Here is a 26,698-nt window from a genome sequence, read left to right as displayed (position 1 = left end):
TGTTTTCTGAGAAAGCTTTTATCAAATCACAAACAAACAGACAGACAGGCAGTGATGTCCCATCCCGCTCCTTCTCACATACCATGACGAGACATTAGGCCCAGCTGTGGGGCTGACAGCAGACTCCCCCCTTCTGGAATATTCCTATCTTTCCCTCTCTTCGTCTGCTCCAGTCTCTGTCGTTATATCTGTCTTGTCTGCTCCAGTCTCTGTCATTATATCTGTCTTGTCTGCTCCAGTCTCTGTCATTCTATCTGTCTGGTCTGCTCTAGTCCCTGTCATTCTATCTGTCTGGTCTGCTCCGGTCCCTGTCATTCTATCTGTCTTGTCTGCTCCAGTCTCTGTCATTCTATCTGTCTGGTCTGCTCCAGTCTCTGTCTGTCTAGCCCCTCTCCCTTTCTGTGTCTGTCTAGCCCCTCTCCCTTTATCTGTATGTCTAGCCCCTCTCCATTTCTCTGTCTGTCTAGCCCCTCTCCATTTCTCTGTCTGTCTAGCCCCTTTCCCTTTATCTGTCTGTCTAGCCCCTCTCCATTTCTCTGTCTGTCTAGCCCCTCTCCCTTTCTCTGTCTGTCTAGCCCCTCTCCCTTTCTCTGTCTGTCTAGCCCCTCTCTCTTTCTCTGACGTTCTAGCCCCTCTCTCTTTCTCTGTTGTTCTAGCCCCTCTCTCTTTCGCTGTCTGTCTAGCCCCTCTCTCTTTCTCTGTCTGTCTATCCCCTCTCTCTTTCTCTGTCTCTCTAGCCCCTCTCTCTTTCTCTGTCTGTCTAGCCCCTCTCTCTTTCTCTGTCTGTCTAGCCCCTCTCTCTTTCTCTGTCTAGCCCCTCTCCCTTTCTCTGTCTGTCTAGCCCCTCTCCCTTTCTCTGTCTGTCTAGCCCGTCTCCCTTTCTCTGTCTGTCTAGCCCGTCTCCCTTTCTCTATCTGTCTAGCCCCTCTCCCTTTCTCTGTCTGTCTAGCCCCTCTCCCTTTCTCTGTCTGTCTAGCCCCTCTCCCTTTCTCTGTCTGTCTAGCCCCTCTCCCTTTCTCTGTCTGTCTAGCCCCTCTCCCTTTCTCTGTCTGTCTAGCCCCTCTCCATTTCTCTGTCTGTCTAGCCCCTCTCCCTTTCTCTGTCTGTCTAGCCCCTCTCCCTTTCTCTGTCTGTCTAGCCCCTCTCTCTTTCTCTGACGTTCTAGCCCCTCTCTCTTTCTCTGTTGTTCTAGCCCCTCTCTCTTTCGCTGTCTGTCTAGCCCCTCTCTCTTTCTCTGTCTGTCTATCCCCTCTCTCTTTCTCTGTCGTTCTAGCCCCTCTCTCTTTCTCTGTCTGTCTAGCCCCTCTCTCTTTCTCTGTCTGTCTAGCCCCTCTCTCTTTCTCTGTCTAGCCCCTCTCCCTTTCTCTGTCTGTCTAGCCCCTCTCCCTTTCTCTGTCTGTCTAGCCCCTCTCCCTTTCTCTGTCTGTCTAGCCCCTCTCCCTTTCTCTGTCTGTCTAGCCCCTCTCCCTTTCTCTGTCTGTCTAGCCCCTCTCCCTTTCTCTGTCTTTCTAGCCCCTCTCTCTTTCTCTGTCTAGCCCCTCTCTCTTTCTCTGTCTGTCTAGCCCCTCTCCCTTCCTGTCTGTCTAGCCCCTCTCTCTTTCTCTGTCTGTCTAGCCCCTCTCCCTTTCTCTGTCTTTCTAGCACCCCTCCATTTGTCTGTCTAGCCCCTCTCTCATTATCTGTCTGTCTAGCCCCTTTCTCTTTCTCTGTCTGTCTATCCCCTCTCTCTTTCTCTGTCTGTCTAGCCCCTTTATCTTTCTCTGTCTAGCCCCTCTCCCTTTCTGTCTGTCTAGCCCCTCTCCCTTTATTTGTCATTCTAGCCCCTCTCTCTTTCTCTGCCTGGTTTCCCTTTTTCTGTATCGGTCAGAGCAGCAGGGCTTTCCATGATGATCCTGTTACAACGGGTAAAAAGCCTTTGTCTGGGAGGTATGGTAAGGCAAGGTATGGTTTTATATGTTACAGTGAGTGAGTGGAATAATTAATTTACACCCCATAGACATAGGATAGAGCAGGATAGGGCCTTTTAGATTCAGTAGGCTAACAAGTCTGGCCCACTGACCATGTGTGTGTGTGTGTGTGTGTGCAGCCCTTACCTGGTCTGGCGTGGTCTTGCCCTCCTCAGCAACCATGGCACGCAGGCAGGAGATGGAGCCGATGAGAGGCACAGCCAGACCAATACGTAGATACCTCTGACCCTTAGTACTGAACACCAGGGTCACATTCATACACCTGGAGAGGGAGAGAGAAAGAGAAACTTGTTCCAGACACTACTTCACAAGCACACACACAAAGACAGCTACTAGACATTACACTTGCTGTGTTGTTCTCTTATCTCCTCCATGGTGTCTGTCTGGGCATGCTTGACTGCAAGGTGATGCTAACGTGTTAGCATTAGCACCACAGGAAGCCTGTCTATGTCTGCTTAGGCATGCCTATCTACAATCAACAGGAGCGAGCTAGTGCAGAAGATGTGGGCATGACAGGTGGAGCAATGGAAGGATGAAGGGATGAGCACTTAGTGCTATGAGGCCACAGGTTTGAGGTGACTCAGTTGAGGGAAGAAGGGGTGGAGGGATTTGAGAGATGGAGGGATGGATAGAGGAATAGAGGAAAGTCTGGGAGAGAAACAGGAGCTCTGATGACGCCTCAGCTTCCTGCTTTCCCATCATGCATTATTCAGGAAGTGATGCGTCGTCGCTAACAGAGTGCTCAAAAAGCAGAGTGAGAGACGGAGATGCGGTGTACAAAGTAAGAGCCAGTGATGTTAGTTAACCCCTTACTGATGTAAGAAGACACGACCGTCACTGAGATTTCAGTTGCAGACAGCGGGGCAATAAGGGGAATATGCCATCAGTAAGTGAGGACAATGAGATGAGAGAATACATCCCTCCCAAAGGGGGGCACAACGGAGTCCCAAATTCAGTAACTGTGTGAGTCTCACTTGAACTGATGAGGATTCATGAAGTCAGTCTCTTGGCATTAAGGTCATATAGGGTGGCTTGCGAAAGTATTCACCCCCTTGGCATTTTCCTATTTTGTTGCCTTACAACCTGGAATTAAAATTGATTTTTTGGGGGGTTTGAATCATTTGATTTACACAACATGCCTACCACCTTGAAGATGGAAAAACATTTTTTTATTGTGAAACAAACACGAAATAAGACAAAAAAATGAAAACTTGAGCGTGCATAACTATTCACCCTCCAAAGTTAATACTTTCTACAGCCACCTTTTGCAGCAAATACAGATGCAAGTCTCTTGGGATATGTCTCTATAAGCTTGACACATCTAACCACTGGGATTTTGCCCATTCTTCAAGACAAAACTGCTCCAGCTCCTTCAAGTTGGATGGGTTCCGCTGCTGTACAAAAATCTTTAAGTCATACCACAGATTCTCAATTGGATTGAGGTCTGGGCTTTGACTAGACCATTCCAGGCATTTAAATGTTTCCACTTAAACCACTTGAGTGTTGCTTTAGCAGTATGCTTAGGGTCATTGTCCTGCTGGTGAACCTCCGTCCCAGTCTCAAATCTCTGGAAGACTGAAACAGGTTTCCCTCAAGAATTTCCCTGTATTTAGTGCCATCCATCATCCCTTCAATTCTGACCAGTTTCCCAGTCCCTGCCGATGAAAAACATCCCCACAGCATGATGCTGCCACCACCATGCTTCACTGTGGGGATGGTGCTCTCGGGGTGATGAGAGGTGTTGGGTTTGCGCCAGACATTGCATTTTCCTTGATGGCCATAAAGCTCAATTTTAGTCTCATCTGACCAGAGTACCTTCTTCCATATGTTTGGGGAGTCTCCCACATGCCTTTTGGTGAACATCAAACATGTTTGCTTACTTCTTTCTTTAAGCAATGGCTTTTTTCTGGCCACTCTTCTGTAAAGCCCAGCTCTGTGGAGTGTACAGCTTACAGTGGTCCTATGGACAGATACTCCAATCTCCGCTGTGGAGCTTTGTAGCTCCTTTAGGGTTATCTTTGGTCTCTTTGTTGCCTCTCTGATTAATGCCCTCCTTGCCTGGTCTGTGAGTTTTGGTGGCGTCCCTCTTTTGGCAGGTTTGTTGTGGTGCCATATTTTTTCAATTTTTTAATAATGGATTTAATGATGCTCTGTGGGATGTCCAAAGTTTTGGATATTTTTTTATAACCCAACCCTGATCTGTACTTCTCCACAACTTTGTCCCTGACCTGTTTGGAGAGCTCCTTGGTCTCCATGGTGCCGCTTGCTTGGTGGTGCCCCTTGCTTAGTGGTGTTGCAGACACTGGGGCCTTTCAGAACAGGTGTATATATACTGAGATCACGTGACAGATCATGTGACACTTAGATTGCACACAGGTGGACTTTATTTAACTAATTATGTGACTTATGAAAGTAATTGGTTGCACCGGATCTTATTTAGGGGCTTCATAGCAAAGGGGGTGAATACATCTGGACAAGAGGAATACCCATGTAAGAATGCTGTTCATTGACTACAGCTCAGCATTTAACACCATAGTACCCTCCAAACTCGTCATTAAGCTCGAGACCCTAGGTCTCGACCCCGCCCTGTGCAACTGGGTCCTGGACTTCCTGACGGGCCGCCCCCAGGTATTGAGGGTAGGAAACAACATCTCCTGATCCTCAACACTGGGGCCCCACAAGGATGCGTTCTCAGCCCTCTCCTGTACTCCCTGTTCACCCATGACTGTGTGGCCATGCACGCCTCCAACTCAATCATCAAGTTTGCAGACGACACTACAGTGATTGGCTTGATTACCAACAACGACGAGACGGCCTACAGGGAGGAGGTGAGGGCCCTCAGAGTGTGCTGTCAGGAAAATAACCTCACACTCAATGTCAACAAAACAAAGGAGATGATCGTGGACTCCAGGAAACAGCAGAGGGAGCAGCCCCCTATCCACATCGACGGGACAGTAGTAGAGAAGGTGTAAAGTTTTAAGTTCCTCGGCGTACACATCACGGACAAACTGAAATGGTCCACCCACACAGTCAGCGTGGTGAAGAAGGCGCAGCAGCGCCTCTTCAACCTCAGGAGGCTGAAGAAATTCGGCTTGTCACCAAAAACACTCACAAACTTTTACACAATCGAGAGCATCCTGTCGGGCTGTATCACCGCCTGGTACGGCAACTGCTCCGCCCACAACCGCAGGGTAGTGAGGTCTGCACAACGCATCACCGGGGGCAAACTACCTGCCCTCCAGGACACCTACACCACCCGATGTCACAGGAAGGCCAAAAAGATCATCAAGGACAACAACCACCCGAGCCACTGCCTGTTCACCCTGCTATCATCCAGAAGGCGAGGTCAGTACAGGTGCATCAAAGCTGGGACCGAGAGACTGAAAAACATCTTCTATCTCAAGGCCATCAGACTGTTAAACAGCCATCACTAACATTGAGTGGCTGCTGCCAACATACTGACTCAAATCTCTAGCCACTTTAATAATAAAAAATTGGATGTAATAAATGTATCACTAGCCACTTTAAACAATGCCACTTTATATAATGTTTACATACCCTACATTACTCATCTCATATGTATATACTGTAATCTATACCATCTACTGCATCTTGCCTATGCCGTTTGGCCATCGCTCATCCACATATTTACATACTTATTCATTCCTTTACACTTGTGTGTATAAGGTAGTTGCTGTGAAATTGTTAGATTACTTGTTAGATATTACTGCATGGTCGGAACTAGAAGCACAAGCATTTCGCTACACTCGCATTAACATCTGCTAACCGCGTGTACGTGACAAATAAAATGTGACTTGACTTGACATATGCACGCACCACTTTTCCGATATTTTACTACCAAACTAGCATGTTAAATAGCATCAGTATCAGACTGGCCCTGTGGATAGACTGTCTATGAGCTAGAGAGAGACAATGCGATATATATGCTATACAAGCAACCTGTTGTGTATCTGTCAGAAACGCCCACCCTGCTTTTCACAACACTAGCACTTGATCATATTCCATTGTGTCTTGTTGTCACAAAAAGGGAGAACTGGTAACATAAAAAGTATACATGTCACACACACGCACACACACACACACACACACACACACACACACACACACACACACACACACACACACACACACACACACACACACACACACACACACACACACACACACACACACACACACACAGTGACTGGTGTGGCTTACCTGGTTTGCCGTAGGGGAATGGGCAGTGAGATGCAGAGGAAGGGGTCAAAGGTGTTGCTCTGTTTAAGGCAATGTGGACATGTCAGGGAGGACCTACAGACACAACAGAGAGAAGGAGAGAGGGGGTTGGGTTAAAGGGATAGTTCACCCCAATTACTAAATGACATATTGGTTTCCTTACCCTGTAAACAGTCTATGGACAAGGTAAGACAGCAATTCACGCTTTGGTTTTGTTTACCTGGACACTGTTCCAAATGCTAACTTTTAATTATTTGTGGTACCAATCCAATGCAAGTCAATGCTAACTATATTAGCATTTTTGCACCTCATGTCCAGATCATTTATGTCACTTCATTAAGTTACACAATACATGTTTTAATACTTTAGGATGAGTAGGCCAGAAACAATAGAAGGTCAACCTGGTCAAATCACAGAGAGCAAACAAATTCATTTTCCAACCAGCTCCTCTCACGTGATGTGGGATGGTGTGCTACACAGGCACATTATCTTGGGCACCGTGTGTGTGATTGTGTGTGTGTGTGTGTCTAGGTTGAGTGGAGAGGTAAAGATATTCGACCTCACCTGGCAGGGCTTCTATATGTGTAACGTTATGCATGGCGTATTACGGAGTAGCTGGACAGAACAGAGAAAGTGCATTTAGCTCCAAGAGAGACAACACTACACCTGGAGCCTCACATCCCCAGTTAGAAAACACACCGGAATAGACCGAAATATTCACAAGAGAGGAGAGAAATAACCTGGTTTTATTTTTGAATATTTTAGCAGGTGTTCAAAAATCATGGTGGGAAGAGAGGAATGTGGGGAAGTCATACAGCAGCAATTCAGTAGATGTAGGGAGGTTAGCCGTTAATCGCTTAGCCAGCTGAAATACATTTGACCGGTAATGTTTAGGTTCATTATAATCATTTTGTGGAATTAAATTGTCGTGCGTGTATTTTCATTAGTCGTCATGCATCTTATTTATCACACGTTCACGGCATACATAGCCTAGTTTGAGGAGAGGAATAGCCTACTTACCAGAGTGAAAACAGACTTCGGAAGCCCAGTCACTGTTCAACAAATAACAATTCTAAATGCAATCGTGTGTTAAAAACATTTAAAAAACGATAAAAAAAGAGCTATTTTTATTTCTCAATATCAACTCGTAAAGCGCGCCTCCCATTCGCCATTCGGATGCATACGCTATAGCCTGCCTAGCGTTGACTATCAGCGCATCACCACCATTTTGCAATGTGAACTTGAGGCAGTATAATTGTTTGAAACTTGAACGTTTTACTTCACTTCAAATAATGAGGCATGTCTTACCTTGCTTCAAAGTAGCCTTGCAAAATTCATCCATAGAAACACGGAGGCAATTATTTGATAAAGACTTCCTCATGCCATTAACCAGCATTTCTTCTCTGTTCTATTGGTTTTCATATTTACTTTATTTTGTTGTCCAGCAGCCAAAGGCACAATCCTAGTCATATTAGCAACCCATCATAGTAGTATTATTAGATTCCCCCTCTTTCCATGTTCCTAATTGAGATTTCTGTCATCTCTGTCAAATGGAACTGTATTATATGCACAGTTTAAAACTGTGTTTTCCGTGAATTGCATTTGGGCAAATGTTTGAAAATCTAGTTTTATTAGCTGCTCCATTACAGGAGTTGCATGGTCAATAACAGGCTATAGCCTTTTGACTGGAAGACGATAGGCTTGCTATTGTTGCATGTTTCCATTAGGCTCTTAATGAAAAATGTCCGGTCCTTGTATGCATGCATAGTATCAGAGAGGAAGAGGCGAAGCGAGAGGTTTCACTCTCACCAAAATCTGTCCAAAATAAGTCCAATGTGTTTCTATGGGCTTATTTTGGGCCTAAGCTTGTCGCCTGCCTTCCAGTTTTTGGACGAGTCCCATCGCTCTGGAGGAAACATAAGCATCGTGTCACTATATACAGATCTCTGACAGTATTTTCTGTCGGTCACGTAATTTGACTGTTTGGAGAAAACATTTTTTTTTTACAGTTTGTTGACGGGTTAATGATGGTCAATTAGTCGGAAGCAAAATTGACTGAAATATGAATCCTAAGTAGATGTGCTTATTAGAAAAAGAGAGGCGCAGATGGAAACAGAAGAGAGAGCACCAAGTCAACTGAGACGCAACGACTTCCAGATTGACAGGGACATGACATCTGCGACATCATCCCAATGCAAAAGAGTCACTACCTTGTCTCATCCTCCCGTGTCATGCAGGGCATCCACTACCAGTGTCAACCAACACAATAATGACTCCAACATGAATACCTCCCTGGCCAGTGGCCCAGCCAGAGTACACCCAGGGGGATTTAGTAGTGGTGCCCTACAGGGGGATCAGCAGGGGATGAGCCTGGGGGTTAAGCACAGAAACATGGAGGACAGCCAAGAGGACTGCGTCAGCAGCATCCCCAGGGGGAGGGGAAAGGCGGATGCAGAGGGGAGAAAGAAAGGTGGCGGCAGTAGGGAGAAAGATGGAGGCAGAGGAGAGAAGGAAGGATGGTGGGGGTAGAGAGAAGGAAGGATGGTGGGGGTAGAGAGAAGGAAGGATGGTGGTGGTAGAGAGACGGAAGGATGGTGGTGGTAGAGAGAAGAAAGGATGGTGGTGGTAGAGAGAAGGAAGGATGGTGGTGGTAGAGAGACGGAAGGATGGTGGTGGTAGAGAGAAGAAAGGATGGTGGTGGTAGAGAGAAGGAAGGATGGTGGTGGTAGAGAGAAGGAAGGATGGTGGTGGTAGAGAGAAGGATGGATGGTGAAAGGAAAAGGAAAGAATGAAGACGAGGTAGAAACAAAGCAGATTGGTTGGAGAGAGAGAGGCAGCCATTCAGGCTAGCTTGTGTGGAACATCTTAGCTCCACCGTGCTGATACTTCTGACTGCTCTGCTCTCTCCGCTCTCTCTTTTCCTCCTGGTTGTTCTCAGCTGAATGAGTCCAGGTTATCAGGTGTTCTGCTGAGTCACTCCAGGACAGTGATGCAACACAGGGCCTGTATCCACAGAGTCTCAGAGTAGGAGCGCTGATCTAGGATCAGGTCACCACCTGTCCTTATAAATCGTATTCCTTTTGATCTAAAAGGCTAAACTAATCCTAGATCAGCACTCCTACTCAGAGAGGTTTTATAGAGATGTGCCCAGATATCATAGAAATAGCATTACTATTTCAATAGTATTACTTAGTTATTGTATTTCTATGGATCCCAGATTTCCCCATTCAACTCTGTCAGGCTGTAAATGACATTCTGACAGTTGGTTAAAATGATTCCTGTATTTACTCTGCATGGGGACGTGACAGTCACATCATTAGCGGTGCTTACACCTTCCAACGTCACTTAGAACGCTCTCCGTGGAGTCTGACGTGCACACAATCACTTAGAACTTAGTATGTGGAGGCTGACAGCGTTTCCACTCTGGTTGGTTCACCTGTCTGTGAGGAGAGAGTCTGTGTGTGTGTCAAACCTATCCTCGCACCACCATCCACTCTGCATTTGGCTGACTCGCACAGCACCAATCCTCTGGCCTCTAGCCCACAGCAACGAGTTAGCAGTCCTACCGACCAACGGTCTACCAGAGATCATTACTCATCATTTATACAGATGAGGTTTTGAACAGCCTCCCTGCACTCCCTAAATAAATAGTACGTGACCAGCATTACTAAACACGTAGCCTCATATCACCTTTCTTGAACGCAGCATCTATATCGCTCAAGACCACTGAATTAAGAGATAATAACCCAAACAGCATGACTGAACTTGCAGCCTCTGTCACGCCCTGACCACAGAGAGCCTTTTATTCTCTATGTTGGTTAGGTCGGGGTGTGACTAGGGTGGGTTATCTAGGTTGTTCTATGTCTATGTTGGCCTGATATGGTTCCCAATCAGAGGCAGCTGTTTATCGTTGTCTCTGATTGGGGATCATATTTAGGCAGCCATTTCCCCACTGGGTTTTGTGGGATCTTATTTTGAGTTAGTGCATGCTGCACCTCTTATGTTACGGTTCGTTGTTTGTTTCCTTTTTGTTTTGTAAGTTTCACAAAAAATAAAAGATGTGGAACTCAGAGCACGCTGCGCCTTGGTCCGTCTCTCCACACAATCGTAACAGCCTTACCCTACTGGAATGCAGCTCTCATATCATAGGCCTACATATAGCACATGCTACGCATCAACATACATGAGACAGAATTCAAACGCCATGACGTAGACACAGTGCTTTTAGAGAATGTTTGACCAGTAAATTGGTCCAAGAGCTTTCTTGAACGCAGCTCTCATAGCAAACAGCTCCTACCGTGCATTACCCTGAACCCACATTAGACAGAATGAAGATACTGTGTATAACACACAACACAGACCTTCTAGTGAATACATTTGAACCGACGGTGAACCTCGTCTTCCATCAATCCCCTTTTCCTTTCAGTTTCACCAGCTAAAAATCACTCTCTGCTTGAATAATGTATTCCAATGGATTCACAGTCCATTTCATCCAAAAATTGAGAGGACAAATGCGAGATATAACTTCCCTAGGGGTTGGAGTCATAAATACTCAGTGCCCGGGTGAAAAGCCCATTTGAGATTCAATATCGCGCCATTGGTGATTTGCATTTTCCACAAATGTGGCTAAAAGCAAAGTGGTAGAGAAACACATTGGTAATGGCTGGGGTGGCGAATGATGCCTGAACAGAAATGAAAGGACCCCAATCCCAGACACTGATGGATACAGGCCAGCACAGAGGTCCTGATGCCATTTCAGCCCAGTGCCACTCCAGGACAAGGACACAGGCTCAAGTATCCCCTCCCTCAGTCGTTCGACTAACCAATCAATCCACAGAGAAATGTCTACAGTCTGGCGTCTTCTGCCCTGTAATTAGCATAATGTCTAAAGTGGAACACATGGCAAGTCCTTCCAGACTTTAACTCTACAGGTCAGCAGACATTTCCTCCTCTGCTCCCTCCTTTCCTCTCTTCATTTCCTCTCTACCTCATTTCCTCTCTACCTCTGGTGAAACGGGGAGGGCCGCTGTAGCAAGAGCGAAATCCCCCAGTCAGTCAGTCTGTCTGGGTTGCTGGTGACTGCGTTGGGTTGGATGAGTGCACTGAGGCTGATCTGCCTCTATCTGCTTCTCCATTAGAGACCTTTAAACAAAGGGCCCACGCCATGGGAAATTAACAGAGGGCTACGCCTCAAAGGGGGGAAAAAAGAACAAATGTTTTCGGCTGCCTCTCTTTGAGGGGTGTGACGAGCTGGAAGATGAAGTCTGGGAGTTAACGCAACGCAGGTTAGGAGACAAGCTGATTGGTCTGTTGAATGCTTCTTGTGCTGGACATTTGGATTTTGTCTTCAACTTCAAGAGATTCAGTGTGACATTTGTGATATTGGAGGCAGCACCAAGCCAAAAAGGATGTTCACTTGTTTAAAAACTTTGAGTTGAAATCACTCCCCCCCCCCAAATAGTTGTTGTGACCTTCATCTTACAGTGCTGATGAAGTTTAAGGTTGACCATCGTCATCGTCCTGCGAAAGTATTTCCTCTGTTGACGATGTGTACTATCTCCGAGTGGCCTTTACAGTTCCAGTGTGTGCAGGTCAGAGAGTTCATGAGTATGCGTATGGTTACTGCCTCTATCCACTCAGAGAAGGGTATCCGCATCCCTGCCTGTGTGTGCATATCCTGCTTGCATACTGAGAGGTGCGATGCGCTCTGGTCCCCATCTGCAGTGTGGAGATATGAGGCTAGACGAGGCTCTAATCGTCCCTCTCTCGCTCTCTCTGGTGTCGATCCAGGCCGTTGACAGCCTCCTCCTCCACGTCACCGGAACATTGGGGACCCGGACACCAGTTGTTGAACTCATTCTCTAAACAAACAACTGCACTATTGTCACATCCTGACCATAGTAAGATGTCATTTTCTATGGTAGAGTAGGTCAGGGCGTGACAGGGGGTGTTTTGTGTTTTTCTATGTTTTGTATATCTATGTTTAGGATCTAGTTTTCTATGTTGTTGTTTTTTGGGATGATCTCCAATTAGAGGCAGCTGGTCCTCGTTGTCTCTAATTGGAGATCATACTTAAGTAGGGTTTTTTTCCACCTGTGTTTGTGGGTAGTTGTCTTCTGTTTAGTCTATGTACCTGACAGAACTGTGTGCGCGTTCGTTTTCGCTTTGTTATTTTTTCTTTAGCGTTCGGAGTTTAAATAAATATTCATCATGAGCAATCAACACGCTGCGCTTTGGTCCCCTCTCTACGACAGCCGTTACAACTATCATCTCTGGCAAGCTTCAACTGCAACCACTTACTGTGTAGGCTCCTACAGTACAGATCCAACTCCATAAAATAAAAGGCACATTGTGAGTGGGCACGCACACCTGAGAACTCTCAGCTCCTCTCTTAGCTTAACTACGCCATTTCTCTTTTTATTACCTCAGCTGTTAGTGGGGTGTCAACAAGGAGGAGGGAAAATGTATTGGCACTCCTCACAATTACTCTACCGTCCTCAACCACTAGAGTCAATCGCATCATGAAACAGCGTAAAACAGTTTCACAGAGAGTAATAAAGTGCTTCAGCTCTGACAGCAGTGGGTCAATACAATTGTATTGGTGTTTGGTTGGCAGAGAAGTAAACAGAACTACTGTATTAGTGGGGTAATTGGCAGACCTGTATGTGTGCGAACATTGTGTGTGTGTGTGTGTGTGTGTGTGTGTGTGTGTGTGTGTGTGTGTGTGTGTGTGTGTGTGTGTGTGTGTGTGAGAGAGAGAGTAAGTGTTAGTTGATGATAGTTAGAAGGTGTCGGGTCGAAAAGAGGAAGCAGGGCTTGGCAGAGTCTCTACGCTCTGTACGTTAACAAAAAACACCAGTGGAGAGATCAAAGCAGTCCTCCACTTCATCAACTCTCTAACCCCCCACTTCAAAGCATCCAGCCTGGGATGGGATCAGCTCAGAGACGCCCCAGGTAAGGTCATGGTGGAAGGGGGGGAAGATGGCAGCCCAGGAGGCCTCCCCGGTGGAGGGGGAGGGAGTGTGAGTGGGTCATCATGGTAATAAAATCAAAGGAGAGGTTGAATGAGGAGTGACTGTGTGAGCTCTGGATAATCTGCTTTAAAAGGTTTGACTACAGAAATCTGCACCACCATCTTGGGCAGCTGTGCTGAACTGAAGACAGGGGGGAGAGTATGAATAGAAAGACAAGATCTATTTCCTCAGTCCTTTGGGTGCCTCCCAAATGACATGCTATTCCCTTTATAGAGCACAACGTTTAACCAGGGCCCATTGAAGTTGTGTAGCCTACTTTAAAGGCAATAGGGTGCCATTTGGGATGCAACCGTTGACACTAAGACAACCAACGTTCCAAACTCAACATGACAGACTGAGGGTGTAGACCAAGACTCATTTGAGGCTGGAAAGTGACTGTCGCTTGTCTCTCTCGTCTCTGCAGCCTAAACCACCCGACAGCCTCCACTCTAATCACAAACACTTATTCAGATCAGAACGCCCCGGAGGAGTCTCACAGGTATAAAAAGACAGAGAGAGAGAGAGAGAGGGGGAGAGAGAGAGAGAGGGGGGGGGGAGAGAGAGAGAGAGAGAGAGAGAGAGAGAGCGAGAGAGAGAGCGAGAGAGAGAGAGAGAGAGCGAAACAAACTAAGAGTGATTATTCTTTTGTTTAGTCTTGCTATTAGAAACGAGCACCATGGCAAACGCAATTATAGAAGGACAATAACATAAGGAGAAAGTGTGGAGGACGAGTCCCAGAACCCAAACTCATCAGAGCCAATGGGTGCCTCTCAATATGCATACTACCATGCTCCACATTCTCATGCTTCAACGATGTTCTCTTGACTACGTTCTTGTGAGGACGAGAGTGTGGAGAATGCATAAAACATTACATTTGAGAAGCACTTCCCCTACTGTTTTACCTCACACTGCAGGACAATGGCAACAATAGACAAAACAAGATATACACAAAGCAAAAGTTTTACTTCATAACTATCAGCTAGATATGTGAATCGTAATAATCTAACTTGCCAGCTAGTTAAACAGGCAAAAATGACATAAAACGAATGTTAAGCAAGGTTGGTGTACATTTTTCGTGGGTAGATACCAATTATTCGCGGCTACATTCTTCTTGAACTGCATTGTTGGTTAAGGGCTTGTCAGTAAGCATTCCATGGTAAGGTTGTATTCGGCGCATGATTAGCTAGCTAGCCAGTTAGCCTAATTCACTTACTATGGACTTACCTACCCATTCACTGAACAGTCTTCCAGCCAGGACAGTGGCAATAGAGACGAAAAAAAGATAAACACAAAGCAAATGTTTTTCTTCATAACTATCAGCTAGCTATGTATATGTGAATCTTAATAATGTTGCTAACCAGATGGTATAAAACATTACCTAAAACTAATATTATGCAAGGTAGATGTCAATTCTTTGTGGGTAGCTAGCCAACAATTCTTCTGTAGTAACAGTAGTAGCTAGCCAGTTAGCCCTACTGACTTATTATGGGCTTGCGTTCTATGGTACGTAGGCAGGTAAACATGCTACAATTTACACAGCATGTATTTATTAACACGTCAACATAAAATATTGTAGTCAGGCAACATTTTACATGCGAATAAGCAACATTTCACATTTGAGAAGTTCCCTCCGTGCTCCGTTTCGGCTACTTTGATTTGGACTCATACTCCGACCCTCCCGTGCTTCAATTTGCATGCTCGGAGCGCGGTAGTATGCATTTTGAAAAACACCCATTGTCTCAGTCACACTACTACACGGTCTTGTGTCTTCAGAAGTCGGGAAGATAGAACACCCAATACTGCAACGTTGAGTTACAATGTTGGAACGGAGACCAATGTTACACAACAGTTTGAGTGCAGTGGATAGGATACATTACTTGTGTTGACCTGTATTCATACTCAAATGCACTTGCATGAACAGAAGTACAGTTATAGGCAGGCACAGTGCATTAACTCTACAGACAAAAGGAACTTTACAGACGGCCCCATGTAATGCCAGGCCAGGCAGGGGTGGGGAACAGCCAGGCAGGGTCTACCTCTCCCAGGCTCTACCAGCAAGGTCATCTGTAACAAGCCCTCCAGTCATCTGCCCCCTCCCTCTCCATCTGTACCTCCCTCCAGCCAAACCAGACAGACGTTATCCTGCTACCTGGGTCTGTGTTCGGAACTCTGGAATCGCAATTACAGTGTAACCCTGCTACTCTCTGACACTTCAAGCTGTTGGGGTGAAGCCAGGCAGAAAATTACAAGGTGCGTTGTGGGAGAAACAACAGAGTTTGGAGTGGTTCTGTAATCACTTTACAGTAGACTGCATAATGTGACAACAACATGTACTCAATTCTGAGACATATCCTTAGGGAGCACCATCAAAGTACTAATTACTGGTGCTTTAGTATTGTTTTATAACCCCTGACTAAACAAATACTACACAATTTTTTAGCTGTCCCCAATGGAGAACCCTTCGAATAACACTTTTTGGCTCCAGGCAGAACCTTTTTGAGTTCAATGTAGAACCATTTCCAGACTGTGTTCTACATGGAACCCAAAAGAGTTCTACCTGGAACCAAAAAGGGTTCTACCTGGAATTAAAAAAGGGTCATCCTACGGGGACAGCCGAAGAACCCTTTTGGAACCCTTTTTCTAAGAGTATACTACTACACCTTAGGTGTACAAATGTAGGATTTTAATTCGAGCCAGTTTGCTTCAGCAGGGAAATAATCCTGCAGCAATGGGAAATGTGAATTATTATGTGGGTTATAATGAACATTTGTGTTGTCACGACTTCCGCCGATGTCGGCTCCTCTCCTTGTTCGGGCGGCGTTCGGCGATCGATGTTACCGGCTTTCTAGCCATTGCCACTCCATTTTTCATATATCCATTTGTTTTGTCTTGTCCCATACACACCTGGTTTTCATTCCCTAATCATTCTACATGTATTTAGCCCTCTGTTTCCCATCATGTCTTTGTATGTAATTGTTTGTTTGTGATGTGGATTATTGTTGGGCGCTTTACTTTTGCCATGTTCCGTGTTTTTGGCAAGCTATTGTTTTTATGTGCTGTATATTTTGGAATGGAATTGTTCACTACACTCTGCTCTCCTGCACCTGACTTCACCTCCCGTACACACCTTTGAACAGAATTACACACCAAACCATGGAGTCAGCAGGAGCAGGTACCCCGGTTAGAGGAGTCGAGGAGCGCGTCCAGGAACATTCGGAAATGTTAAGTCAACTTGGTGCCATGATGGATCGCGTTGTTCAAACCATGGACCGCTGGGAGAGACAGGGAGTCTCTCCAGCGCCTCGACCAGTACAACTGGGGTTGCCTCCACCCGTCCCGTCCGGAGAGAATTCCAGTGGGATGCGTCTCTCCCTTCCCAGGGAGTATGATGGGATGGCAGCACAGTGCCAGGGATTCCTGTTACAACTGGACCTCTACCTGGCCACTGTGCACCCAGCTCCCTCGAGAAGGGACAGAGTGGCTGCCCTCGTCTCCTGTCTTACAGGAGGAGCGCTGGAGTGGGCAAACTCTGTGTGGAGAGGGGGAGACACGGCGTTGGACCACTTCGAGGAGTTCACCTGTCGCTTCCGGGCCATCTTCAACCATCCACCCGAAGGTAGAGCGGCGGGGGAAAGTCTCTTCCATTTGAGGCAGGGGACGAGGAGCGCCCAGGAATTCGCCCTGGAATTCCGGACCTTGGCCGCCGGAGCAGGCTGGAACGACAGGGCCCTCATCGACCACTATCGATGCAGCCTACGAGAGGACGTCCGACGTGAGCTGGCCTGCAGGGATGCCACCAACTCCTTTGACCAACTGGTGGATTTGTCCATCCGGTTGGATAACCTGCTGGTCACCCACGGACGTCCAAAGGGGTCTCTGTCGGTGCCATCTTCCAGCACCCCTGCTCCGGTGCCCATGGAGTTAGGAGGGGCTGCTCATAGGGAGACTGGAGGAGGAGCCATCACGTGCACCATCTGTGGCCGTAGTGGACACACTGCCGGTCGGTGCCGTGTTGGTTCCTCTGGGAGTCGAGGCAACAGGCAGGGCACTCTGGCGTCACCCCAGGTGAGTTCGCACCACACTCATCCAGAGTCCACTGTTGATCAACTGTTTGTGTCTGTTTGTTTCCCTGAGTTTTCTCCTCATTCCCAGCATAAGGCGCTCGTCGATTCAAGCGCAGCTGGGAATTTTATCAACAGAGTGTTAGCCATTAGTTTAGGGATCCCCATTTTTCCTGTAGTTAGACCCTTCCCAGTTCACGCTCTGGATAGTCGGCCATTAGGGTCCGGGCTAATCATCGAGGCCACCATCTCCTTGGCCATGGTTATGCAGGGGGACCATGAGGAGAGAATCAGCCTCTTCCTCATTGACTCTCCTGCGTTTCCTGTGGTACTAGGCCTTCCATGGTTGGCTCTGCATAGCCCCACTATTTCCTGGCAACAGAGGGCTCTCACGGGGTGGTCGCGAGAGTGCTCAGGGAGGTGTGTAGGGGTTGCTGTTGGTGCTACCACGGTGGAAAGTCCAGACCAGGTCTCGTGCACATCCCCCCTAAATATGCCGATTTGGCTCTCGCCTTCTGTAAAAAGAAGGCGACTCAATTACCACCTCATCGACGGTGGGATTGTGTGATAAATCTCCTGGCAGATGCTGCGCTTCCCAGGGGTCACGTGTATCCCCTGTCGCAAGAGGAGACGGTGGCTATGGATACATATGTCTCTGAATCCCTGCGTCAGGGGTACATTCGGCCCTCTACTTCACCCGCCTCCTCAAGTTTTTTTTGGTGAAGAAGAAGGATGGAGGTTTACGCCCGTGTATTGACTATAGAGGTCTCAATCAAATCACGGTGAGATACAGTTACCCGCAACCTCTTATCGCCATGGCGACTGAGTCAATGCATGGGGCGCGCTTCTTCACGAAACTGGATCTCAGGAGTGCGTATAACCTGGTGCATATCTAAGAGGGAGACGAGTGGAAGACAGCGTTTAGTACCACCACAGGGCATTATGAGTACCTCGTCATGCCGTACGGGTTGATGAATGCTCCATCAGTTTTCCAATCCTTTGTAGATGAGATTTTCAGGGACCTGCACGGGCAGGGTGTAGTGGTGTATATCGATGACATTCTGATATACTCCACTACACTTGCCGAGCATGTGTCCTTGGTGCGCAAGGTACTTTGACGACTGTTGGAGCATGACCTGTTTGTCAAGGCTGCGAAATGCCTGTTCTTTCAGCAGGCCGTCTCCTTCCTAGGGTATCGCATTTCCACATCAGGGGTGGAGATGGAGAGTGACCGCATTGCAGCCGTGCGTAATTGGCCGACCCTCACCACGGTAAAGGAGGTGCAGTGCTTTTTAGGGTTTGCCAATTACTACCGGAGATTTATCCGGGGTTTTGGCCAGGTTGCTGCTCCCATTACCTCATTGCTGAAGGGGGATCCTGTACGGTTGCAGTGGTCGGCTGAGGCGGACAGGGCTTTTGGGCAGCTAAGAGCTCTGTTTACTTCGGCTCCCGTGCTGGCTCATCCGGATCCCTCTCTGGCATTCATAGTGGAGGTGGACGCGTCCGAGGCTGGGATAGGAGCCGTGCTCTCACAGCGCTCGGGTACGCCACCAAAACTCCGCCCCTGTGCTTTCTTCACGAAGACGCTCAGCCCAGCGGAGCATAACTATGATGTGGGGGACCGGGAGTGGTTGGCTGTGTTTAAAGCGTTGAAGGCGTGGAGACATTGGCTTGAGGGGGCTAAACACCCTTTTCTCATCTGGACTGACCACCGCAACCTGGAGTACATCCGGGCAGTGAGGAGACTGAATCCTCGTCAGGCAAGGTGGGCCATGTTCTTTACCCGTTTTGTGTTTACCCTATCCTACAGACCAGGTTCCCAGAATAAGAAGGCAGATGCACTGTCCCGGCTATATGACACAGAAGAGCGGCCCATGGATCAGACTCCCATACTCCCAGCCTCCTGCCTGGTAGCACCAGTCGTGTGGGAGCTGGATGCGGACATTGAGCAGGCGTTGCGTACAGAGCCGGCTCCCCTCCAGTGTCCTGTTGGGCGTATGTACGTTCCGTCTGCTGTCCGTGACCAGTTGATCTATTGGGCCCACACATCTCCCTCCTCTGGTCATCCGGGGATCGGTCAGACGGTGCGCTGTCTGACTGGGTGCGCCTGTTCACTACACTCTACACTACACTACACCCTTGACATTTGTAGGGGTGGATACTTTTTTCGTTAGGGCAAATCAAGTCTGAAATTTCAAAATTGAAATTACAAACTTCAGAAGCCTTTTAAAAACTCAAATACACTAGAAGTTTGCATTACCTGCTTTGCAAGAAAATTCTCAGCAACAAAAAAATTATCAAATTAAGATCCTACATCTGTATATACATCCACCTGAGGGGGAAGACACTTCACAGCTGTCAGCCAAAACTGTTCGTCGAGGGCTGCCGTCCAAACACTTAAAAGACACCCTATCCCCTCAGCCCTTAAATTAAGTGGACACTTCTGATGGCGTATCATGACGTCTGACGAGTATACACTTGCAGGGTGAGGGGCGAGGGAGGAAGGAATGATTTTTAAATCGACCACCCTTGGCCGGAAATTCGCCACTCAAACATCCTGCAATGATTGTGTTTTCAGCCACCGGTAACTTGCTGGTGCTTTATATGCACTACAGTCAATTATGAGTGCATGTCTACTTGTATTGAATATATAATTATTAATATACGCCTACTGTATGATAGCCAGCAAATGAATTAGCTAACTGATGCTAGCCTGCCTAGCTGGAACTTCTGAAGATGGAAAATGTCATATTTCTACAATTTCCAAAAGATAACCAAACAAAAACATATTACATTTTTACGTAGCATTCGTTTTTACTTACACTTGTATGTTGACTTCTACATTGATGTTGTTTTTAAGTTTTCGCGGATGTACAATCATCGCGAATTGAATTATGGGGAGTTTCAGGCCCGTAATTGTGCAAAGCCAACTAAAAACGTGGGCTGAGGGGCTTACGTTGCAAACTTCCCTTGCTTGGCTAATCATTTGGACCATCCTCCAAGATGGCGATGGGGACTCCCCCAAGGGCATAAGGCGAGGGTAAGTGGACGAGGATGTGTCTTTTAAGTGTTTGGACCGCAGACTAGGCAGTGCACTATGAAGGGAATAGGGTGCCATTTGAGACAAGAGACAAAATGATTGATGAGAGGAGCCATCGCATTAGCATTCTTTACTAAGCTGTTTAGGGATGCATTTGGAGTGTCTTGAAGGTTACGTCTCAGATTTCCCCTAGTGTCGCTACTCTTATCTGCTAATGAATTAACAGCTATTTTTGATAATAGGATGTAAACACAACCTGTGTGCAGTTGTGGCAAACACATCATAGCCAACAGCCAAGGGGGTTGATGTTAAAGAAGACACACTTTACTTTGAATATTCCATCTCGGAATTCCAATATTCTACCTCAAAATTCCGATATCCCATTTTAGACACAAATTTTTCCATAAGGCAAAATGGATTCGGAGAGCAATTTCCAATTAGCAGCCTGGGGAGATCAGTCTCCGCAGGGATACAGTGGGTTTGTATAAGTGTATAATCCATAATCCTGTGATGAGGGAGTTGGAATCATAATCCCATGATTGACTGGGTGGTTAACCCCGCATCATCATCAATACAGTCTAACTGTCTGGGGTTAACCCTATATTGATTGACTCACGCTGATCTACCAGCATGGTGTTAAGTCTAATACTAAGCCCGATACAACTGGAGTCCTTCTTTGTTATAAAGGAGCACTGCCTGTTGGCTGCAATCAACTCCCAGCAGATTCTGTACATTTCAGGTCTAATCTCATTATCTATACAATATGAATGTGTCAAAGTCTAATCATCTGTTAAACTGCTCAGTCAATCCATGTGGTATACAGATCAGTGGTTGGTATCATAAATCAACAAGTGGAATGTTTCAACAGATTGATCTAAGAAGAGGTGGATGGGGAGGAAAGGAGATGGAGAACATCATGACAAGGCTAGCAGAGGGTCACTGCATCTCCATGAGACTGGCTACGTAGGGATCCTGCTGCTGCTGCTGCTTTGTGTGTATGTGTGTGTGTACTGCAGACCAGGAGGAAAAGAGCCAAACAAGATACAGACAGAGACTAATCCCAGAAAGTGTTCACAGCTAGCTCAATGTGACCTACTTTAGCAGGCTAGCGGTTCTTATCCACAGGAGGGAAAGTGCATGCTCACCTGTTCTGAATACCTATACTGTAAATAATGGCACGCTATAGATTCTGGTGAGAAAAAACTGTGCACACAGACATTACAAAAGTCTTGGATGAGAAGAGTAGGTGTTTTTATACTCCATGAAGCCTCATGGTGTGAGAAATCATTATTGAATTGCTGCATAACTTAAGTATGCGTTATTACATGACCTGTACTAATTGAATGTGACTCCTCACCTCTTATCGTCTGTGACTACTAATGTACCTGTATGATATTGTCTATGACTCGTACCTGTACTGTGCCTGAAAGTGGTCCTGGACGAAGCTGTGCCGCGTCCCAGGCTGGTGTGCTGCTGCTGGGCCGGAGACAGGGCTCTCCTCCGCTCCACCCAGCGGGCCCTGGAACAGAGAGAGAGAAAGTGTGAATGTGTGAATGACCTGTGTGTGTGTGTGTGTGTGTGTGTGTGTGTGTGTGTGTGTGTGTGTGTGTGTGAGAGAAAACGTCAACACTGAAGCTAGAGCTGAACAGCAGCAGGGTAACAGGGTGTATCACAGCAGATGTAAACAGGAGCGCTACAATGGGACAGGAACTAAATGAGGTGCTAATGCACGTTAATACACTCTTGTACTTTTTATAGTGTTCAGCTTCGCTGGCGAAGAGTGAGAACGAAAACAGCCAAATCTTACCTCATGACTGTCATTACATGTGTGTATGTGTGTGTGTGTGTGTGTGTGTGTGTGTGTGTGTGTGTGTGTGTGTGTGTGTGTGTGTGTGTGTGTGTGTGTGTGTGTGTGTTTGCGTTCCCATGTAATTCACTTTCCTCTCAGCATTGCTGACCTTGGCTTAGAGGGAGATCGATGAGAGTTGGGTAGAAGGGAGAGCAGTAGGTAGGTAAACACATTAAAGTGAATATACTAAATCTGGGTTGAATCAAAACAAGTCGGTCCGGCTGCCCACTAGACCTGTAAAGGTTCACCAAACCCACGGTTCGGTGGTACGTATTGCGGTTTTGGGGTTACGGTTCAGTTCAGTGGGAAAATGAGACACCAACCATAATCTAGTTCATTATTGTTTACTTAAGAAATACAAAGTGTTGATATTCCTGATTCCATATATGATCATGATCCATATAACAACACTGTATTTTCAGGGTTACATGGGTTTACATGGGTTTTCAGGGTTACATGATAAATTACATATCCATCCAGACCTTGGACACCTAGGAATTTGTGTGACCGGATCTTTTCAAATAGTAGTTGAGTACACCTGCTGTAGATGTCCTGCACAACATTGGCCAATTCATTGACAACTTTGTCTTTAGCTTGCTTATATAGAGCGGGTACTACCTGTTTGCAGAAATGGGTGGGAGAGGGCGAAGTTTATAATGAGGCTCGAGCACTTCCACAAAGTGCTGAAACCCCCTATTCTTCAAAACCACAGAGAATGGGCGCATATCCGCGGCTATAAACATACCTATCACTCTTGTAATTTATTTTCCCCCGATCAGAATCAGCTGTGAATTGCTGTTTGAAAGCAAAAGGGAGATTTCTTTTTTTTTTTGCGTTTCCGTCTTGCTCAGGTGGTAGGAATACTGGGGTGATGTCGGTGTCAATGTGTCAACATGTTTGAGGTGTTGGCAGCTGCATAGGCTATTCTTGTTGAGCAGTGGCAACATACTCGCTCTGTCTATCGCCATTGTATTCTACTGGGAAGCCAAAATGTTTCTAAACTGCCGATTTAAACGATTATGGAGAATCCTCCTGGTTTATCGATCCCACCACTCGGCCATCGTACAGAACCAGTTCCCGCCTGCGCCTCACAAAAGAACAGTTTTAAATGTATCAATTAAAATTACTATTTTTATTACAACGTGTGCATAGGCCCTAGTTGTTTTAACGGAATAGCCTGAAATGTTTTGGGGGTTTTTTCAGCTCAGATTTACTCAAGAGGCATACAACTCAGCGTTGGCATAACCTATAGGCCTAGTGTTTTTATTTTTTATATATTTTTATATATTCATTAGGGTTCACAGTGCGGCCCGAACCGAGGTCCCTGTACCGAACGGTTTGGTACGAATACGTGTACTGTTACACACCTAGTGTACTGAACCACAGACAGCGAGAGGCTAACAGTTTGAGAAGAGAACCAAATGAAAATGAAGGAGGTTTGAGTTATTGTAAGATGTGATACAGTAAATAGAGGTTTGCATGAGCCACTGAAGGAACGTCTAGAATCCTGACAAAACCAAATCTCTCTCCAACAGTAGATATATCACAGCTAAAGACTGTGTTACTTTCCAGATAGACAGGTAAATAAACATATTGATCCTACATGAATAAAGTACAGAGCAGCCAAGCCCACCAACCACAGGCCTGAACTGAACCCTTGAGTCTGAGTTCTGTTCAGCGAAATCAAACGAAGGATAGAGTGAACCACTGTGACTCATGGTGCTAGGGGACTGCAGGTAGATACTCTGCAATTACCTGAACAGTGCCTGCTTGATGTAATCAAAGAGCAGCACACTGAGATATTTTCACCAACAGCTTCTAGACTCAGGTTTGTTATGTTTTGGAGTGCCTTTAAAAAGACAGTCTTAGTCATCATAACCATACTAATCACTTCCTGCTAAGCTGAAGGAGACAGATCCACTGGATTATGCTTCCATATTGGATATTCATTGATATTCTCAGCCAATGAAAATGATCAAATAGACATTTCAATCAAATGTTTTTGAGGCATATATTTTTCGGGACATGGGGAAATGTACACTGCTCAAAAAAATAAAGGGAACACTTAAACAACACAATGTAACTCCAAGTCAATCACACTTCTGTGAAATCAAACTGTCCACTTAGGAAGCAACACTGATTGACAATAAATTTCACATGCTGTTGTGCAAATGGAATAGACAACAAGTGGAAATTATAGGCAATTAGCAAGACACCCCCAATAAAGGAGTGGTTCTGCACAGACCACTTCTCAATTCCTATGCTTCCTGGCTGATGTTTTGGTCACTTTTGAATGTTGGCGGTGCTTTCACTCTAGTGGTAGCATGAGACGGAGTCTACAACCCACACAAGTGGCTCAGGTAGTGCAGCTCATCCAGGATGGCACATCAATGCGAGCTGTGGCAAGAAGGTTTGCTGTGTCTGTCAGCGTAGTGTCCAGAGCATGGAGGCGCTACCAGGAGACAGGCCAGTACATCAGGAGACGTGGAGGAGGCCGTAGGAGAGCAACAACCCAGCAGCAGGACCGCTACCTCCGCCTTTGTGCAAGGAGGAGCAGGAGAAGCACTGCCAGAGCCCTGCAAAATGACCTCCAGCAGGCCACAAATGTGCATGTGTCTGCTCAAATGGTCAGAAACAGACTCCATGAGGGTGGTATGAGGGCCCAACGTCCACAGGTGTGGGTTGTGCTTACAGCCCAACACCGTGCAGGACGTTTGGCATTTGCCAGAGAACACCAAGATTGGCAAATTCGCCACTGGCGCCGTGTGCTCTTCACAGATGAAAGCAGGTTCACACTGAGCACGTGACAGACGTGACAGAGTCTGGAGACGCCGTGGAGAACGTTCTGCTGCCTGCAACATCCTCCAGCATGACCGGTTTGGTTTGGCGGTGGGTCAGTCATGGTGTGGGGTGGCATTTCTTTGGGGGGCCGCACAGCCCTCCATGTGCTCGCCAGAGGTTGCCTGACTGCCATTAGGTACCGAGATGAGATCCTCAGACCCCTTGTGAGACCATATGCTGGTGCGGTTGGCCCTGGGTTCCTCCTAATGCAAGACAATGCTAGACCTCATGTGGCTGGAGTGTGTCAGCAGTTCCTGCAAGAGGAAGGCATTGATGCTATGGACTGGCCCGCCCGTTCCCCAGACCTGAATCCAATTGAGCACATCTGGGACATCATGTCTCGCTCCATCCACCAACGCCACGTTGCACCACAGACTGTCCAGGAGTTGGCGGATGCTTTAGTCCAGGTCTGGGAGGAGATCCCTCAGGAGACCATCCGCCACCTCATCAGGAGCATGCCCAGGCGTTGTAGGGAGGTCATACAGGCACGTGGAGGCCACACACACTACTGAGCCTCATTTTGACTTGTTTTAATGACATTACATCAAAGTTGGATCAGCCTGTAGTGTGGTTTTCCACTTTAATTTTGAGTGTAACTCCAAATCCAGACCTCCATGGGTTGATCAATTGGATTTCCATTGATTATTTTGGTGTGATTTTGTTGTCAGCACATTCAACTATGTAAAGAAAAAAGTATTTAATAAGATTATTTCTTTCATTCAGATCTAGGATGTGTTGTTTAAGTGTTCCCTTTATTTTTTTGAGCAGTATATGTTGTGTGATGACTTTCAGCACATTTAGCGTACTGGCTCGATAAGATGATTATTGTTGTCTTGTTTGGAGTGTTGTATGAAGCTATATGCTTCCATACTATTACTCTTTCTGTGAATAGCCTATGAGAGAGGCCTTCAATTAGTTGCTATGCAGAGTAAAAAAGTGAAATAGCCTCAGCAAACAAAGGGGTCACAGCGACATATCCAAGCTTTTATGGGGTTACGACTGAGGCTGATTCAATTGCTATTTAACTCATTCAGTTGAAACCTTGTAGAGAGCCCTTTGAGAGGTTTTGGGCCATGTGGCCAAAGTATTGTGTAACCCCATGATACACTGCATAGTATAGGTAAGTTTATACCGACTGGCCATGTGGCCAAAGTATTGTGTAACCTCACGATACACTACATAGTATAGGTAAGTTTATACCGACTGGCCATGGGGCCAAAGTATTGTGTAACCTCATGATACACTACATAGTATAGGTAAGCCTATACTGACTGCTTTCAGTGAGAACAGTACAGTTGACGGTAAAGAAATAGAGCAATAGGATGAAGGAGCTATTTGAGTTGCTCTGCCCCAAAACATCACTTTAGTAGCTGTTTCCGACCTGGATGGTAATGAACAGTTTAGATGCCCTGCGTGAGGTAGTGAGATTGAAAATAAATTAATTGTCACCTGGGGACCAGAGCTAAGCGTCGGAGGCGATTTTGATCTCGACATCAATTTCCGTTTTTGGGGTGAAAGTTCCGCCCTGAAGTTTGTGCCTGTCTAAAAATCTCGAATTACTTCAAACTCATTTAGGACACATTTAGAGCAAGGTCACATACACACATACAATATCAATATCTTATGTTGTGAGTATTGTATCAATATGTGCATCAATAAAACATAAGTACTGTACAACCAAGATTGAC

At 46.4% G+C, this 26,698-nt stretch overlaps 1 protein-coding gene across 2 annotated transcripts in view; it reads right to left on the bottom strand.

Annotated features, from left to right (window-relative positions):
- The window catches only part of LOC106564672 (ubiquitin carboxyl-terminal hydrolase 43), a 112,249-nt gene that overhangs the window by 50,428 nt on the left and 35,123 nt on the right, over positions 1–26,698 (bottom strand). For both annotated transcript variants that reach the window (XM_014130889.2, XM_014130888.2), the window contains exons 3-5: positions 21,733–21,839; positions 6,189–6,281; positions 2,094–2,229 (exon numbers count right to left, since the gene is read on the bottom strand). In XM_014130889.2, coding sequence (XP_013986364.1) covers positions 2,094–2,229; positions 6,189–6,281; positions 21,733–21,839 — 336 coding nt within the window. The remainder of the gene's footprint in view (positions 1–2,093; positions 2,230–6,188; positions 6,282–21,732; positions 21,840–26,698) is intronic.

Source organism: Salmo salar, chromosome ssa12 (assembly GCF_905237065.1).
Source record: "Salmo salar chromosome ssa12, Ssal_v3.1, whole genome shotgun sequence".
Classification (NCBI taxonomy): Eukaryota; Metazoa; Chordata; class Actinopteri; order Salmoniformes; family Salmonidae; genus Salmo; species Salmo salar.
This window is presented reverse-complemented; position numbering and strand designations above follow the sequence as displayed.